Here is an 18,841-nt window from a genome sequence, read left to right on the forward strand (position 1 = left end):
TCATTAGCACCGAAGGGGAGGCCCTGGGTTTTGTGCTTGCCATCGCGTTGGTGGGTTTTTCTCCTCCCTGCAGCAAATACTTCAGCTGATGACAATGCTGTCGCCTTATAAAACCCCTCCGAGGTAACTCCTCCTTTTTCTTTTGCGAGGACGCTTGCGCAGAAGAGCTGCTGCGGTGGGAGATAAATTTAACAAACGCTCGCGTAGGCTCCTCTCCTGCGGAAGTCTCTGTCGCTATGCTTGTTGTGGATCTCCTGTTATCTTCCACCCCATCTCCTGAAGCTCCATAACTGTATTTTTCTAAAATCCAGTATTGCTGGTTCATGCCGGCAGTGGAAATGCGGTAACCCAGCCTTGATGTCCTCCTCCCGCTGCTGGAGGAGGTGGTGGCAGCGCCAAGGCTGCCGCTCCTTAACCCCGCCGATAAATCCGCCGTTTGCTTTATCTTCCAAACCGTAAATACGTTGGATTTAGTCTGGAATATTTGGGGACAATTTGTCCCCTCTTGCTGAGTGAGGTCTCCGATTCCAGCAGAGCTATTTTGGATTCACGTAGGGACCAGTCTCCCCTTGGAGCAGAAGAAGAGGAGGTTGCCCACCCTAAGTCTTTCTTCCTCAATAAGGATTTTTAAGCCCAAATTGGATTTAGAAGTACAATCTGCTGCCAGATCACATTAAAATCATCATTACTAGTAATTCCCCTCCGAGGCTGCTGGGACAGCAAGACTGGTTATGCATAAACGAAAGGGACTTTGACTTCGTTTGTGGTTATTTATCGTCTGAAACTTCTGGTTGCTAATGGTACCGTTTCCAGGTTGAGGTGGTCTTTCCTGATGCGGATTATCCTCCTTTTGCTGCCGCTGTGGTTATCTAGTTTATTAAAACGGGGGCTAACAAAACATGCTTAGTCCTAGAAATGATTTGAATTAAAACGTAGTCCCTCTCTGCTCCCCCTGCCTCTCTGGACCGGGTGATGAACAAAGCTATTTTGCAGTTGGGAAGACTTGCTCTTGGTCTTTCTGGGAAGCGGTGGAGAGGAGTTCCTCGTGCTGCCGATAATGATGGTGATTTCAGCAGTTTAAGTGCGCTCGGGACTCTGAAACACAAATGCCTTGACCTGTCCCGTGTAAATCACCGTGTGCTCAGGAGCATGTGAAGCTGCAGCCCACTCAGGGGCCAAGCGGGACGGCTGGGGCCTCCTGAAGCTGGATGAAGCCTCCTGCGCGGCCCGGGCTCCCGGCTCTTCTCCGGTGGCTTCAGAGCGTGGCAGTGATGTTGAGAGGTCCCGTGTTGGCATCCAGGTGGCCGGAGCCAGCCAAGAACACACGCTGTTCCCAAATTATCCACAGCAGGAGCAGGCAGCTGGGAGGCCCACAGTTCACCAGGTCTACCCTCAGTTTTGGAGGACCAGCCTTGCTCTGGGGTTTGCCTGGCCACGGGTGCTCAGCAGACCGGAGACTCCCATGCCCAGCTAACAAGCCCCAGGAGGTGAATCCATCCCACGTTCGTCCCGGGAAGTCGTGTGGTTGGAGCAGGGTGATTTTGAGCCCGCTGAATGCTCGTGGGGTTGGGTCGCAAGCTGTGTGTGACCTTGGGCAAGTCTGTGCTTGCTTTATTTATTTTTTAATGTGGCTATATCCCTTGCCGAAGAATCGGAGCATCCTGGCTAAATGGGGAAACCTCGGCAGACTTGGTTTGCTTCCCTGGTAGTTTAACTCCTTGTGAAGTAGTTGGGATGGCGGGAAAAAAAAAAAAAAGCTACCGGATAAAGACGGAGTCCAACTCCTCCACCCATGACCAAAGAGATCGTCTGAACGTGGAGAAACCTGTTTGTTCTGGCCTCGGGTCTGCCCAGGAGAGACGGGGAGGAGGAGATGATGTCAGATATAAATCGGGAAGCTGCTTTTTCTTTTTCTTTTTTTTTTTTAATCAGTTTGGAGCTTCCACTTGCAGTTCTGTTTGAGGGGGTTTTGGTTAACCCCGCTATAAGCGGATGAGTCACACGTGTAATAGCTCATCGGCTGGTGGGACAGTTACTCCCTAACTCACAGTGCTGAAACGGTTCGTCTTTATGAGGCTTTCCACGCCTGTTGTTAAGCTGCTTACGCTTCCAGAACCCTAAAAAGCACATGCAATTTGCGTTTCTTGCATTAACATAATATCCTTTTTAACTAAAAGCACTTTTCTTCTATTTCAAGGTACGTAACGGAAGGGATTTTGCTAATTTTAGATTCTAATCTGGTTTTTTTGCATTGGTGTCATTGCCACCGCTGATATTTTTCTAAAAGTTTTACCTGTAGCTGACGTTTTTCTGCTGGGAAAAGCAGCCAGGCGCGGAGCCGGTCCGCGTCGCTGCCTCGGAGGAGCTGAGCCCTCGCAGCTCCTGCGGCTGAACCGTGGGGGCTCTCGGCTGCGTGGGTCGGTTTTAATTAGCAACGTACAGATTTCGATCTTGACCTGAGGCCCTCAGGTACGTGAGCTCGTTTGCTAAGTGTAGGTTTGAGGGCTTTTTCAGGAAGGACTTTGCGTTCTCCCTTGCTCAGGATACCAACCCACAAGCCCTGAAAGAGCCTGGACTTCCAGGAACGCCGGTGCTTCCTCCTGGATTTGAGAAGCTCTGAATCTACCTGAGGCGCTCAAACCTCCAAAACTCTTTTCTTTCCTGCAAAACTCTTTGGCCGATGTGACTTTCCTGCAGTTTGAGGCAAAACGAAGCGCAAACCAAAGACCTGGTGGCTCCTCTTCGGTTGCAGCGGCTGCTCCTTGCCCGTCGGGAGGCTATTCGGAGCCTCTGAGAGCTAACGACCTCCCGATTTCCAGCCCAACACGTACGCGGTGGCCTGGCCGAACCTGGCCCTGTGCAAACACTTGCTGCACAAACTCACTTTATCTAGTTTGTCTTCGGGGTGCTGCCTTGGGTAAACCCCAGCAGCTTCCAAGCAATACGAACAGATCTCAAATAAAAACTCGGTGCGTGCGCTGTGAGGAGTTGGAAGAAACTTGGACGTCTCCAGCGGAGCCTGCTCCGAGCTCCTTTTCGTTTCCGAAGCCGGTTTTAGAAGTCCTGTGCGAGTCGCTGTGGTGCCTTGCCAAGGCCTCACACCTCCGCTGCCTCCGAGGGGTTTCAGTGCCTCGACTCCGCTTAGAAATGAGCCCGGCCTGTTAATTTTGACTGGCTCCAGATCTAGTTGCTGCATGAATTATTTCCGAGCGCCCTGGGGGCGCAATCCTCTTGCCCTTCCCGCGCTAGTTAGTCTGACACCGGAGCGCTTCCACCGAGATACTAAACGAGCGAAGAATTTTAAAGCCTCGGCCGGCGGAGGGAGAAACGCCGTCCGAATATAACGGTGAGAAAATCTAGCAGCAGAAGGGGAAGAGTTAAAGGTTTAGCTGCCAATGGAGCAAATGGACTAAATTCTTCTTTTTATAACGTCCCGTTACGTTTAAAGGTCTCCTGGCCAAGCAGGGAAGGATCAGAGAATTGATTTGGGTCCAGAGCGAGGAGCTGGGGGAGGACAGCATTCCTGCTCTTAGGACAGCCGTTTAAATTAAAAACAAATCCCGTATTTTATTTCCGAGTGAGTAGTTGGCTTACTGCATGATCTGGGACTGGTCTGTGCTTCCTTTCATAAAACGATCTTGCTCTAATGCCGTGAGATACGTGGTTAGGAGCCCGATATCGCGTCCGTGGGGAATGGAAGCAACCTGCCCGTTTCTGTGCGATATTGTGCTGTAATATTTTACGAAACTGGCTCTGAATGCTGGGAAAGAGTCTCCTCTTGCCCAAAGCCGGGGCGATTGAACCAAAAACAGTCTGATGACGTTTTAGGGGAGAAGGTACAATTCTGCAGTAGCACCCGAAGGTGAGTGTGTGTCATAAACTGGAGAAAAAGGTAGAATTGAGCCAAGAGCTCTGCTGGGGCTTTGCTTTGCTTGATTTATTTATATATTTTTGCCAGAGTTATCAGCCACGGCCGGAGCTGGGTGATCGGATTTGGGCCTTTCGGTCGTCCCCTAAGAAGTGGGAAGTTCACTGCCTTGTCCCTTGTGTGCCCAAGAGGTTTCTGTTCGGAAAGAATATGTCGTTCGGTTTGAAAATCCAACCATCTTCTCCGCTTTTTTTTTTCCTTCCTCCTGCACCGTTTTTCGAGCAGGGCAGCTAGTTTCACAGAAAACCTGAATCCTTTCTCAAAGATTGCTGCCAAAACAGCCTGCGGTTCTCGAGCGCCTTTTCTCTGAAGCCCTCGGAGCTCCTCACGATCGTCTTCCTTTCGGACAAGTCGCTGTTATTCCGCTCCGCTGAAGGCGAAACCAAAGCACAGGGAGGCGGCTTGGCCCTCTTTGCAAAGTGAGTCGGGAGAAGAGCCGGGAATAAATGCCAGAAACCTGTGCTCCTCCGTCCCTTTCCTCTTCCGGCTCCGCTGAAACGCTGTGTCATTGCAGGGCAACACCGGAGGCTCCCGAGCAGATGGCGAAAGGGGAGAAATGGGAATTAGATAAGTGGTGATCGCTCAAATGCAAAACTCCTTGGGAGATCCGGGCTGTCTTGCTTGCGCCTCCTTTATGGAGGGCGTCCGGCAGGTTTGCGCTCCCGAGCTTCTCGTTCTCCGACTCGCTTCGCCGCTCTCGGGAGGGGACGGGGCTGGCGTACGCAACAGGTTTTCCCCGGAGCAGCTCCTTGACCCACGCTCGCCCTAGGCTTGCGAAATCCTTCCCTCGCGCCGGCTGTTTTGCGGGATCACCCCTCTTTCCCTGGCTCCGGCGTGCCGATCCAAGCCATCTTTAGGAAAGCCGGGCACCCGAGCGGGGCCGCCTGATACGGGCGCCTTCGCTGCCGCTGGTTTACCGGGGCATCCGCCGCTGCCCGCAGGGGCTCCGCGTACGGCACCGGCTGAAGCGGCAGCCGTGAACCGCATCCAAACCTATTGCTTTGGGGAAATCGAACCCATTTGGCAATGTGGAAAAAGCAGCTGGGGGATTTTCCGACACTTGGCAGGAAACGTAGTCGCCCCGCGGCCCGGGGGAGCGAGCGTCGGCAACTGCTGCGTGCCGGCGATGTCCTGGCTGTCGGCGCGCTGCAGCCTGCTGGTATTTCAGGAGTTTTCTTGGAAGCATTTGCTGCTAAGAAAATGGCTCACTAAGCTGATTTCTTTTTTTTCTTTTTTTTTTGTGCGTGTGTGTGTGTTGATAACCATTTTGGCTCCGCGCAGCGTGCTGTTGCTTCGCTGCCGCTCCGCGGAGCATCAAGTGCTTATGAAAATAGCAAGGCATCATATTTATATAGCTCCAAAATAATATTTTGACTCCCTCATAACGCGCGTGTGACAGCGCTCCGGCTTAACCCTCGCGCCGCCGACCTTTTCGACGCTTCTAACGGGGTTTTGCTGTAAATAGCTGTAATATCAGGACAACAGTTGCAATTCGGATAAGCAAGAGAATTTATTCAGCTGCAAAATAACCTGCCGAAAGGCCCCCGCGTGTCTTTCAGCAGGTCGGTTCCTTGCTCTTAATTCACAAGGTGTCCGTACGAAAGCTGTGCCAACGTACACGAGGGGCTACGGCAATGTCGGTTGAACGGTCGCCGGTTAAACAAACCCAACGGACTTCGCAGGGGAGGAAACGTAACGTTTTGGCTAACGTAAGGTTTTGGGATGGGGCCTCGGCAAGCGGGATACGATGAGCATCTGCTGGGAGTAACATCCTTGGTGGCCGCAGCCGGCTCCGGAAGAGGACGCCTATTTCTGCCCCTTCGTTTCAGGCTTGTCCGCGCGGGACCACGTTGGTTGTTCTCATCTCCAGCTCTGCAGCGCTGCTTTTCCCCCGTTCTCGGAGAATGCGATTCCTCCAAAGAAACCCCAGGTTTCGAACTGAATTGCTGGCAGGGCTCCTAGCGCAAAGCCGCGTGGTTGACCCATCGTCGTTTTTTGACTGATGGTTTGAAACTTGGGAGGTGGAAAAGAAACCAAAGTCCGCTTCCTTTTGCCCTACGGAGAAGCAATCGGGGAAGTTGAATTTTGAAGGTAATCCTTCCTTTTAGACCTCCGAGGTGCTACCAGGATACGCCGCCGAAGTGCGACGGCGTCGATTAGAGGGTACGGAGTAAGCAAGCGTGCTGCAGGCTTGGAAAATATTAGGGTCACCTGCAAGTCAAGGATCACCAAGACGTGTGCTTTTGCAAATCTCGTTAAGATCCCAAAAGATCTGAGGGACAGCGCCAGGCCTTGGATGTGCTTTTATCTTTCCGTGAATTAATCAGGGCGTTTCACAAGGCTTTAAAATTGATGCTAGAGGCTCTTGGCAGCTGAAGAGAGCAGCTGGTGGATTCGCATAGTCGCAGCAGCTTTCGACGACGTGTAAATCGGAGGGTTTTAAACGGCTGCTCGTTTGTGCTGCCGTAAGAGGAATAAATTTCCCAAAGGGACAAACGGTTTGTGCATCTCTCGCCTTGGCAAAGGCATCATGACTCAAACGCCTTCCCGCTTCTCAGCTTTTGTTTTTCCCCCTCTCCAAAAAGCTAAAGCAAGGAAACCCACCGGCTGCTGAGACGCGACTCGAGCCCGTTCGGCTCGCGAGGCCCCCGATGCTTCTCTTCCGGCGTGCGACGCAATTAAACGGGCATCTCCCAGGCTCCGATGGATAACGTCAAGCCGTTCGCAGCGCCGGCAGTTGCGTTGAGTACGGGATTTGCAAAAAAAAAACACCCAAAAGCGCCCGTTTTCCGCACGGCGCCGGCTCCTTGCACGCGCTGCTCCTCCTTGCTTGCTTTTGGGGGCGATGCTCTAGTATTTTAGAAGGAATCCGTATTCCGTTTGCGGCATTCGGCTCCCCTGAGCGTTCGTTTCCCCGCGCGACGCTTTGCTGGTAGAACGGGGCTGTTCGGCTGCTTCTTGGGGAGCTCGAGGTGAGTTTGGCACTTGCACCGAGCTAGGCAACATCCCGAATCCGTATGGGCCATCCAAGGTGGCTCTTCTCCCCCCAGGGAAAAGCTTTCCCGGCGTGACTCGTTAAAACGCCCAGGATATTTCGGTACCTCCGGCCGAGCGGCGTGAGATTTTGCTGGTGTAACTCTTCTGAATTAAAAAATATATATAGATACGGGGGAAGAGGTTAGCTTTCATCTGATGATCTTTTTTTTTCCCCCCCGGATGCCACATCTTTCCGATGTGATTCTAGGAAAGCTTCCAAGCGCCTATTAGCAATCCAAGGACGATGCGGGAGATAGTTTGATCCGTGAATATTCCAAAAGAGCATAAATAAGAGGAAAATTAGCACAAGTGGGAAGTGAGCAATCTAGTTGTAAAGCAGGGTAGATGTTTTGTGCCTTTTTTCCCCTCTTTATTTTATTTTATTTTTTTTCCCCCTCGGACCTGCCGTCGCTTTGGAGCGGAGGTTGGAAGCCGCAACCTCTCCGTGCCGCGGTGGCTCCGTCCCGGATGCTTGTAGTCGCCCGCGTGGTTCGACGCAGGCGGCCGCTGTCGACTTGCGACGCCGAGCAGCTTTCCGAGCTCGTTTGCAAGATTCGCTAGTTAATCGGGCCAATTCCGGGGTGTTTCCTCGGGAGCTGACACCACGGGGCAAAAAAAAGCAAAGCAAAATACCCCCGCTGGCATCGAAGCCTCCGGTTTTTTTTTAATGCCGCGGATCCTTGCGCGGAGGGTTGGGGGCCTGGTGGGATGTGGATCCGAGCGATGGCAGCTCTCCGCGGAGCAAGGGCGCGTTCCGTTGCCTGGGATCGGCCAGGTGGGACCCGTCCCGTTGAAGAAACAAGACTGTTCTCCTTCACCCGGAGATGGGCCACGAGGCCGGGGCTTCGGACAACGCAGCCGTGACCCTCCTCGTTGGCTACGGCTGCGCGAGGTCTGGATCCGCGCGGATCCTTGGTCGCGCGGAGGGTCTAGATCGCACCCGATGTCTCCTGGCTTTGGCTTTGCGGTTTGAATCTCCTGATCTTCAAGAGAGGAACCTGCAGGGACCAAAGGTGCCGGTCGAAGGTCCTGGCCGCGATGGGTTCGGTGCCTGGGCTCCTCTCTTCCGCGCTGCTCCCAGGCTTTTCCGCAGCGGGGCGGGCGGTGTTTGATCCCTGGTGGCTGCCGCATTTCAAGCTTTGCTGCCTCCTTAACTCCCGGCTCGACCCTCCTCTGTTGCTGCTCCGCATCCCGCGAGCTCCGGTTTTAACCCCTGCGAGGCTCCGAGCGGCCCTTCGGCAAGCTGTTCCTCCTCCCTCGCTTCCTTCCTTCCCCGGAGCATCGCCGGCCTCGCAGCGGAGGCTACCTGGAGACGCTGCCCGCTCCGGGAAAAATGGTAACAACCGCCAGGAAACAGTCGGGTCCCGGCGTCGGGGGACGCGGGGCCTCCCGTTTATTCCGGGTGGGTTATCCCGGCGTTGCCGTGCCCCCGGCTCCATTCGGCATTCAGGCTGCTGGCGATTTTCTTTCCCTCCTCCCGCTCTGGTTTGCAGGAAGCAGGAGGATGGCGAAGGTGAGCAATGCGCTGCCTTCAGCTCTTCCTTTTTCCCCAAGGAGTTTGAGCCAAGGGTTTTTTTTTGGGTGGAGGGGGAATGCAGAAGGGGGGGAGGCTTATGGGAGCGAGTTTCTCAGCTTTCCGAGCCGGCCGGAGGGCACGCAGCCAGTCGGAAAGCACCAAACGGCAAGGGAACCTCTCCGCCTCGCTGGCTGAAGTCGATCCGCTTTGGATCCGCTTTGCAACGGCCACGCGTCCATCCCTCGCGAGGGAAAGAGGGGAGACTGAGCACGGGAGTCCTGTTTTCCCCTCCGCTGCATGCGGCAGCTTTTTGTCCACGAGGGAAGCGAAGCCGCTCGGGTGTTTTGTTTGGAGCCCGTCGGAAAAGGAAAAGGGGGGATGAAACTCCTTCCCGCAGCAGCAGCGGGGCGAAGCCGCGACCGTGCGCGGGATGTCGGCTCTGCAGCCTCAACATCCCGTTGAACCAGGCAACATCCCAAAGAGCGGCAGGCCCCAGTGGAGGGAGAGCGGGAAGGTTCAAAATTTCGTTTTCTTGCTCCCGGGAAAGCACGGGATTTGCATCTTCTCGGGGCTGGAAAAGTCAAGCTGAGCGCTGCTGAGCCGAAAACCGGAGGAGCCGATGGAAGGTAACCGGCAGCGACTTTGAACACTCGCCTCCGAAGTCGTTCGCAGCCTTTTCTTATATTTAATAACAGCATCGTTGCTGGTTTGTCCTTTGCTGTTGTTGTTGTTTTGTCTTGCCGTGAATTATCCCGCTGAGATGTCGCTTTTTTCCCCCCTTCACGCCGAGAGCCCTGAGTCGAACCCGCGGACAACTTGTCCGTGCTAACGGGGCGCCCTGCTGCCAATTAAAACTCGGATCTACCTATTTGGGGCTTTAGATGAGACCTCAATTTAAATAAATTATTTATTTCCTTTTATCGTCTGTTTTTTAGAGGTGCTAGGAAATTCCCAGCCGGCGCTCCCATAATTTCTGGGTGTCTAGCCGCAGCGGAGAGGGTTCTGCCCTGTTTTGTTTATCCGGGCCGCTAAAAGCGTTAGTTAATGGCTGACTAATTAAACAAAGCGGAGATAAAGGGAAAAGGCGACCTGGGTTCGGACAGACAGCGCCGGTGGAATGTGCGGCAGAGGGAGGCCGTCCGGGCTCCCGCAGCGCCAGGGCGGATTTTAACCCCTTCCTCCCTCCGGCGTGCGGATTGATTTATATCCTCCAGGTATGTTTTTCATGGACCTCGCTGGGCCCTGACTCTGGTCGAACGCGAAGCAAGCCGTTTTTGGACGTCCCGCCCCAAAAATTGAGCAATTTTCCCCCAAGTAAAGGCCCTGTGCAGCGCCGGCTCCTTTTGGCTCTGAGTTGTCCAAATGGAGGTTTTGGCGGTGGGTTTCCCCGCTTGCAAAGGGATAATAAAAAAAAAATCAGGACGGAGATGGAGGCATCCGGGCGGAGAAGGACGTTGCCGCTGCTTAACGGATTGGGGATTTCTTAAGAAAAGTAGTGGCTGGGAAGGAAAAATCTCCCGGAGCACGAGGAAGGTGTTGCCGGTGAGGAGGGGAGCTGCCGTTGCGGGTGCCTGGGAGGCACCTGGTACCGCGGAGCAGTTTTGCAGCCGCGATTTCCCGCGCGCGGGCAGGGATCGTCCCGGCAGCTGCCACGTTTTGCTCCGAGCGGCGCGGAGGAAGCGGATCGAGGAGGCTTTAAAATGGAAGGAAGCCACTGCGAGCACCGTCAGAAGGCAGCGAAAGCTGCTCCAAATCCGGACGCTGCTGGAGGAGGAAAACGCCTGCTGCGTTGCAGCTCCCTGCCTCAGTTTCCCTCCGCGGGAAGGGGCTTAACGCTCCGCAGGACGCAGTGGCGGCAGCGCCGGGAGCGTGTCCAGCGTCGGGGCGTCCTCCGACCAAGGTCCCTGCAGCAAGCTCTTCCCCGAGGATGAGTTTCGCGGCTGTCCGACAGCACCGTTGCCGTGCTCCTCCCGAAATCCGGGGTGCAAAAGGGTTAAAGAAGCCTTAAAGAGCAGCCTAAAACACCAGGCTTCCCGGGTTTTGTTCGACTCTCCTGCTTCCCCGTCCCTGATCCGGTGTGGGAGTGGCGCCGGCTGCTTTTTGCTAACAAACAAATAAAAAAAACTGGTTTTTCCGCTGCCATCAGGCCGAGCCCGTCGATGGGAGCCGGGATGCGGCGAGAGCAGCCACCACCGGACTCCTTTCCGTTACTCATCCCCGCAACCGGAAAGCGAATCCGTGCGCAGCCTCCCACGAGCTCAGGTTTGCGCCCTGCACGTACCCACAGAGGGAATTTGGGGGGATTCCCCCCACACACTTTGTTAAATCCCGAGCGATTTCTAAAGGGGAAAAAAGCCGCCCGCCGCTTCAGCGCTTCCGTTTAAGGTGAGTTAAGCGCATTAACCTGCAGCCTCTCGCGGCTATTTTTTGTGCCCGGGCTGCCGGGAATTTCGCCTGGGGCGCTGAGCCCACGGGGTCCGGATCGGCACCGGGGTTAGCGCTCCACCGGGCAGCTGGATTTGGAGGCGACTTGGAAGCGGCGAACCGTTCATCAGGCACCGGAATAAGAGCTGGACAGCAGCGGGCCGGAACAGGAGCCGAGCGATTTATTCCTCCGCATCTCGAAGTCCAGAACGCGCCGGTAGTTACCAAAATCGGCCGGTTTTGGCCACCGTAAACTGAGCTCCATGTCGCTCCTTGTGGGCGGGTGCCGGCGGCAGCTGGAGCGCCGGCAATGGAAATACTCCGCGCTACGAGTCCCTCCGGGCCGCGGCGAAGGCGTTTCGCGGGCTGGCGCCGTACGAGGGACGGTCACCTCGATTTGTACCTCCGGGAGGAGCCGGCGCCCCATCCGCGCGCGCATCCCCATCCGCACGGGGCTCCCAGTCCTTACTGGAGGCTTCCAGGTGCGACGAAGGGTTTAATCCTTTGCAAACGCTCTGCTGTTTAATCCGAGCTGTGATTTTTCCACCTCCGCCCGCGAATTTCGCGCTTTCCCCCTCCCCAGCGTAACCTCCGGGGTCCCGTCGGCACAGCCGAGGCCGCGTGCTGCCTTGCCGGCGCCACTTCCCGCGGCGTTTTTTTATTTTGTGGGACCGGCCGGCTGAGGAGAGGTCTGCCAGCGCTTTGAAGTGCCGCCGGGCAGGATCGGGGCCGTATCGCTGCATCCGAACGGACACGGACCTTTCGGCGGCGTAAACAAGGCTCCATTGTGCGCGGCCTCCGTGTTTATGCCAGGGAAAACCGCCCCGGGGGTCCAGCCCAGGGCCGGACATCCTCCGCAGAGGCTCCCGCTGGGCTTTGGGAGCCAGCTTTGCTTTGCAGCGGGTCGGTGTGAGCTGGCTCCGGAGGGCGAGCACCGCGCCGCTCCTCCTTGCCCTGGGCTGGGAGTCTCCACTCATCCCGGCGGGTCCCGAAGCGCTTTCCCCGCGGGAAGGAAAGCTGCCACGACGGAGCTCGCCCGTCCCTTTTGCCGCAACACGCCGTCTTCGCACTGAAACTGCTGGCGAGCCGGCCGCATCCGGGAAAATCCGCTGCCCCACGAAGGCTCTGCTCCTTTGGCCACTGGCTGCCGTGCCGGGCTCGCCTCCGAACCGCTGCCGTTGGAAAAGAATCGCTTCGGTGAAGGTGTTGCGCGGTGGTTTGCACCGAGCACAGATGCATCTCGTGGTACGGCAGAATTAGGAATACGCGGGGTGCCGAATGCCTGCCCAAACCGAGGCTCCCGGGGGCTTTCGTTCTGCCGGGCGGCTTCTCCTGCGCGCCCATGCCGGATAAAACAGCCGGAGCCTCTGGGGTTGTGGCAGGGAACGGGCCGCTTGTCTTCCCGACTCCTCGTAATCACGGCTGATTTTTTCCCGGGGGTGCGTTCGGCCGAGGGTAGTCTCAAATCGCAACGCTCCGCTCTTAACAGAGCGGGTGTTTTCACAGAAACCATCTTTTGCAGGCTGCTTTTGCTGATCCTTCTCTTTTTAAAAAGGAAAAGCACCAACTGTTTTCCCCTCCCATGCGGCTCGCAAGCGAAATGGAGAAGCGCTGAACTCCGAAAAGCAACGCGGCGCGCGACCCTCTGCCTCCGAGACGGAACGCGCTTCTCCTGAAAATCCCTTTTTCAACCCGAGCGGCCGAGGATGGGAGACGCCGCCGAGCCGCGCGGAGCTCGGACGTCGCGGCTCGCTGCCGCTTTCCCTGCCTGGCTGCTGGATCCTGCCGGAGTCGGGATTGTGCCAGAATCACCCGCTGTCCAGATCGTCTGGCTTCCCGGAGCGTGGAGAATGAGGCCTGGAGGGCCAAGAGGGCTTCAATTTCCACGGTGCTTTTCAGTCTTCCTTAAAAAGCGCTTGAACGTGTTTTTTCTCCCGGTCCGTGGGCGACTTGCAGCCCCTGGAACGAAAAGGCTTAAGAAACGGCGTTAGTCACCCTCGCGCCCACGTCCGCTTTCGGGACGCCGCGCCCGTTTGCACCGGCGAGCCGAGCTCGCCTGCCCCGGCTCGCGTTGCCGGCGTTAGCCGTGCTCGGTGATCCGGCTCTCCCAAAGCATCCGGGGCTCGGACGGGCCCCAGCTTGGGGAAGCCCCCTCGGTCCCTGCCTCAGCACCCAGTTCGGGGGCCCGGTGTGAATCACAAACCCAAAACTCCTGGGGAAAAAAGCTGGAAAGAGGCTGGAGTTGGCTAAAGCTCAGGGGCGGGAGCCCGGCTCCGCGCAGACTTGCCTTGGCCTCGGCCAAAGCCCTTCATCCAGCCGTCTCCGCCGTGCCAGCGCCGTCCCTCCAAGGGGGATGTGGCTCAAATCCTGGGCCACGCCGGGCACCTGGCGCTGGCCGCAGCTTGCTGCCCACTCCGGGCTTTCCGCCCTCGAGGAGCGTCGCCAGAGGAGAGCAAAAAGCCTTGCGGAGCGATAACAACGGAGCTGAGAGTGCCAAGAGGCTTCGGCTCGGTCGGCAGAGGAGGCGCTCGCTCGGCAGCGATGAAAATTTGTCAATCAGGGGCAACCTCGAGGCTCTTGGCTCGGCAAACTTGGATACCGTACGGCCGCGGAGCCGCTCCGGGCGCCAGGTAAGGGCCCGGCCTCACTCCTGAACCGCCCGCTGTCGTGATCCGCAGACCTGCTGCTTCCGTCGGCCTTGCAGGGGATGGAGAAAGCCGGCCGGTGCCCACTCGCCTGCAGAGCTGCCGTGCGAGAGCGGCTTTCGCCTCCCCTTGGGGGGCTTCTCCGAGGAGGATGCGGTTGTAAATCTGGAGTCTTGAGCCCAACCCAGAAACGGCAGTGGAGCATCCCAAGTCACCTCTGCAAGGGATTGGTGGCGGAAGGAAGCTCGATTCCGGCCGGCGTCCGAGTCGCACTGGCGAATGCCGTCGCGGGGAGGACGAGCCTCAAGAAGCGATCGAACCGTCGAATTGCAGCGTCGGCCGGTGGTTCATCCAGGTGCCGCCGTTTCCGAGGGCGGAACCGGGTCCCGGGGACCCAGCGCGAATGAGAAGTTTGGCAAAGCGCAGACGGCCATGATGGACCTCGAAGCCGCTCGTCCCCGGCGCGGGCGGGAGGAAGAGGCACCCGCCGGGCCGGGCGAAGGCTCCCCGGGTTCCTGCGCGCGGTCCCGGCCGGAGCGAGGCGCCCACGTGCCGTTTTGAGGCAGAAGCGGTAAGATCCGGCCTTGCAGCTACCCGCTGCAGAGTGAGAGTTTCCACCTTGCCCATCCCGTTTTTCCCCACGTAATGTAAGGAAGAGGAGGAGTGCCAGCCGGTATTTCCTCCGCGCTGCCGAAGAGCAGGAGGCCCCGAGCAACCGAGCGTCTCTCCAGCCAGCAGAGGAACCGCTCGGTGCTTTTAAATCTGGGGGAGGCCAAATGTGTCTTCAAACATGTAAAAAGCCGCGGCGGAGAGGGTGGGAATAAGCGGATCTAACGGGAGAGTCGACAATGGAGGGGAGCGGAGCCCCTGCTAGAGGACACGTTAACTGTGACGGGTCCGATTCGCCCCAGATCGGTCGCCCTTGGGACGCAGGCCTCGCGCGTGCCGCCTCGCGGCTGGGGGATTGCAAATCCAGCCGTGAAATTAAAAAAAAAGAAACCTGGATGGAGGGTGGCCTGGCTCAAGGGCTCCGTAACGAGGTCCAGATCCGCGCCGGGATCGCGGAGGCGAAAGGTGTTTCCTTTTTGGCGCGGCGGCTGATGTGCAGCGAGTAATTATTTTACCAGTGAATAAGGTCAGTCCCTAAAGAAGGGAGATGCGTTTTGCAGCTTGCCGCCGCCGCCTCGGGTGCGACGCGTTCCCCTCCTTCCTCCTCCCCGCTTCATTTCTTTTCTTTTTTGCCCCTCTCTTTGTCTCCCAGGTCTCCTAGCCGATCCCGCCATGTTCAGCAAGAAGAAGAAACGCCTGGAGATCTCGGCTCCCTCCAACTTCGAGCACCGCGTCCACACCGGCTACGACCAGCAGGAGCAGAAGTTCACCGGGCTGCCGCGCCAATGGCAGGGCATCATCGAGGAGTCGGCCAAGCGGCCCAAGCCGCTGGTGGACCCCGTGTGCATCACCGCCATCCAGCACGGCTCGCAGAAGGTAGGCGGCTTCGCGGCGGCTGCCGGCGACGGGCTCGCGGGGAGGGGAGCCGCTTCCCGCCCTCCCGGCGAGTCCAGGTAACGCTGCTCTTGGGTCCGGAGGCGCCCGCTCCGCTCGGGACTGTGAGTGCCGCTGCCGCTCGGCGGGAGAAGCCAGGGTGGGATAGCTCGGGGTTTTTTTTTCCCACTCTTTTTCCCCTCTCCGGGGTGCCGCGTGGCGGTTAGATCCCCGTGATTTATTGCAGACGGCAACAGCGCCGGCGTCTTCGTGTCCGACCGCACGCCGTCTTCCGCTAGGCGCGGGCCCCGTGGACTCGGGATCGCCGAGCTGCCTTTTGTGGGTGGGAGCGAGCCGCGAAGGGCGCAGGGTAAAGGTGCTGCAGCCCTCTCGCCCCTCCGCCCGTTGCCAAATCGGAGCTGGAAAGCACACGGGAAAAAATCACCCGAGGAAACGTGAATGAGGCGGCGCCTGCTCCTTCGCATCTCGCTCAACCCTTTCCCGATACCTGCGTCTTCCCTAAGCGGAAGGCGGTCTCCGTCGAGGAGACCCACGCCATCTCCTCGCCCCCCCCAGCTCTCTGCTCTTCCTCCACCTTAACCCTAATTCCATTTCTTCAAACCCATCCGGGCGAACACGCTTTTAAAGGAAGCTTTAGGCCCCGGCGGAGCGGAGCGAGCTCACCTGCCGCCAGGGTGTTTCGGGAGCTCGTGCGCGCGTTTGCACGACGCGAAATAACTCGGCGTGCTTTTTGTCTCCCCCAAGGCGCTGCGCAGGCTGCAAATGAGAAAGCCCGTTGCAGTGGATAGAAAAGGAGCGCGATAGCTGCAAAGCCGGGAGCGCCTTCGGGCGAGGGGCAGAGATCCCGGGAACGGAGTCCCTTTTTTGGGGGGAGCAAGCCAAAAACCGCCTGAGCCTGCAACTGGGGCCAGTGCGGGCGGTGCTTGCGCTGCCGGCCAGCTTCGCTGGCTCATTCCGGACCCTGCCGCCACTCCAGCGGCTGTTAACAACGCTGGAGCACTCCGGGTGGCCGCTCGCGAGCTCATCCTGGCCACAGTCATCAGGATTTTCTCCCTGCCGGATCCACTGCAGTGGGCCGGGAGCAGCCCGTGCCACTGGTGCGGTTCGGCCGTGGTTAACGCTCCCTCCGCACGTTGCCCCCGGCGGGGTGAGGTTTTGCCTTTTTTTGGTTTTCCTGCCAGAGCGGCGTGCTCATTTTAACTATTTGGGGGATGCAGCTCGAGAGGCAATCAGATGCCGCAGGGATGCAGCACCGGGATGGAGCCGCTGTCCCCCACCTCCCTCCGTGACGCCTGAGCCCAAATCGGTCCCCCACCGGGCCTCGATGCCGTGTCGGAGCCAGGAAAGGGCCAGCAGCGATGCTGCCCAGTGGGATTTGCACGGAGGCAGAGCTGAGATGTCCCTTGGGGTCACTCCCAGGCTGTGCGACGGCATTTTGGGAAGCGCCGGGACAGTGGGAGAATCCGGGACTATTTCCATCAGCCGCTTTTCCCCAGCGCTCAGCGTTATTTTTTGCTCCTTTTAGGCACAGGCTTGGGGTTTTTTTCCCCTCTTCCATTGTTCCCTTTCACTCCGAACGCTCGGAGGTGGCGTTCGAACCCAGTTAGTTTGGGACGGGCCCACGAAACGTCGGCTACCCTTTGCCAAACGTCCGCGTCTTCCCCTTCCCTGCCCCGTTCCACATGGGCCGAAGGTCCGTCAGGTCCCGTTTTCTCCTCCTGGCCGCCGCTGGTGTCGATAGCAAGTGGCACCTGATGGTAGCAGGGCTCTCGCCGCTGCGAAATACCTCAAGCTTCCTCCACCGGCCACTTCCAAACACATGAAAGACACTCAGGATGTGGCTCGCTGCTGCCGGAGGGGTCCGGCCAGCCCCGAGACCCTCTCCCTTTTTCTTTTTCCAGACCAATGCTTGCAGCCGGGCGGAAAAGACAGCGTTTTACCCTCGTGGCAATGCCTCACTGGCCGCTGGGGTGGGGAGAGCGGTAGCAGCTCCGGCTTTAAAATGCCGGCGCGTCCCTGCACGGACCGAGGCCGGGGAAAGGTGGGAGATGTGCTGGGAAAGCCGGAGTCGCCTCCGCTCTCCTCTGCGGCTGCCCGGTTCGCTTGGTGCTTGCAGTGCCCTGCATTCGGCGTCCCTTTCCCCGGCTCCGGCCAGCAGGTCACGACGTCTAAGGAGATGCCAGGGATTCGGAGGCAAAGGGGTTTTGGAGGAGCTGGCTTTTGCGCCGGACCCCTCCGATAAAAAGCATCCCCCGGCTTTCCAGAGGTGGCATCGTTCTGCCAGGAAAATGCCAAATCTGCCGTGCCCGGATGAGCTGGGGGATGAGCAGAGCAGCTCGGGGCAGGGCGGCCAGGAGCTGCTGGGATGCAGCTTCTTTCCTGGGGTGTCCGTGCCGGAGCGGCGCTGCCGGTGCCGGGGGGAGCCGGGCGGCACGCGGAAAGCGGAGAGATTTATCGCCTGTTTTAACGGCGTGGGCTGAGCGAGTGCCATCCCGCGCCCCGGTGTCACGTCTGTGCGAGCCGAACCCCCGTGTCCCCGTCACCCGCCAGGCATTTCATTTTTTTATTTTTATTTTTTTGTTTGTTTTTTTTGTTTCCCTTCTTTTTTTTGTTTTTTGTTTTGTTTTGTTTTGTTTGTTGTCGTCGTCGTTCTGTTTCCGTTCCTGTCCGTCTCCCGTCCCGTGTCCTGCGCAAAGACCATCGTTCGGGGGAACAAAGCCGCCAAGGACGGCTCCCTGACCTGGCTGCTGGACGAGTTTGAGAACATGTCCGTGTCCCGTTCCAATTCTCTGCGCAGGGACAGCCCCCCCTTCCCGCCCCGCCGCGACCAGCTCTACCAGGAGAACGGCCTCTCCGAGGGCCCGGCTAAAGCCCGACCTCCCGAGGACGCCGGCAGGAGCAAGGAGAAAAACCGCCACGGGGCCAAGAGCGAGCTAGAGCAGGGCAAGGAGAAACGCCGGGACAGGGAGGAGCAGCGCGCCCAGCCGCAGCAGCCCCGCGGGCAGGAAGGCGGCGGAAAAACCGCTCCCGGCGGCCGGCCACCCCCTCCCGAATATCCCAAACCCCCCGGCGACGGCAAAGGCCGCCCGCGCGAGCGGGATGGCCCCGCGGACAGGGACGGCGGCGAGCCGGCCGATCGCGTGGTGCGGCGGGAGCGCACCGATGCCTCCGACAAGAGGCCCAAATCCAGCTACGCCGGAGACACCAGCCCGCAGTCCCCCCGGGACAAGCGCCCGCTCTCCGGGCCCAATATCCGGACTCCCAACATCCCCGTGTCCGAAGGGGTGATGAAGACGGCTCAGCAGACGGGACGGCCTTTTAATACCTACCCGCGGGCTGAGACCGATCCCGGCAGGGGCGCAGGTTCACAGGTAAAAGGTTCCCTCCGCTCAGGTCCGATCCTCCTCGTCCGGCTCTCTCCCTCTCCGGCCGCGCGGCTTGTGGGAGCTTTTTTCCGCCTCCTAGAAAAAAACAATCGCTCTCCTCGGTGGCCGCCAGCGCCCGACGGGCTTCCTCGCTCCGACTAACACCCCTGGGACGGGACCTGGGGCCTCCGCGGCCTCGCGTGTGCCGAAGACAGCCCGGAGCCCGCGGTGCCGGTGGCTCCGGCCGGCTCCGAAGCAGCTCCGCCGGCGGCCCGCCTGGCACTCTCCTCCATGGTCCCGCTCCATCTCCTGCCCCCCGCTTTGCTGCTCCCTTCCATCGCGCCATCCTGCGCTTGCCGAGGCCCCGGGGCTCCCGGGTGGCCACGGAGCCGGTGCTTCGCGGTCTCCGAGCCTCCCCATTCCT

General features: G+C 58.5%; 1 protein-coding gene across 7 annotated transcripts in view; it reads left to right on the forward strand.

Moving 5' to 3' along the window:
• PAK4 (p21 (RAC1) activated kinase 4) overlaps positions 1-18,841 on the forward strand; it is a 33,119-nt gene that overhangs the window by 10,137 nt on the left and 4,141 nt on the right. For 3 of the 7 annotated variants that reach the window (XM_067314533.1, XM_067314532.1, XM_067314536.1), the window contains exons 3-4: positions 14,811-15,034; positions 17,749-18,423. In XM_067314533.1, coding sequence (XP_067170634.1) covers positions 14,831-15,034; positions 17,749-18,423 — 879 coding nt within the window. In that variant the 5' untranslated portion in view covers positions 14,811-14,830. Of the gene's footprint in view, positions 1-8,195; positions 8,301-9,636; positions 9,695-14,810; positions 15,112-17,748; positions 18,424-18,841 lie in introns of those variants that run through there. The other 4 variants (XM_067314534.1, XM_067314535.1, XM_067314537.1 and 1 more) reach the window with 4 other exon arrangements.

This window comes from Apteryx mantelli, chromosome 35 (assembly GCF_036417845.1).
Source record: "Apteryx mantelli isolate bAptMan1 chromosome 35, bAptMan1.hap1, whole genome shotgun sequence".
NCBI classification, from domain to species: domain Eukaryota; kingdom Metazoa; phylum Chordata; class Aves; order Apterygiformes; family Apterygidae; genus Apteryx; species Apteryx mantelli.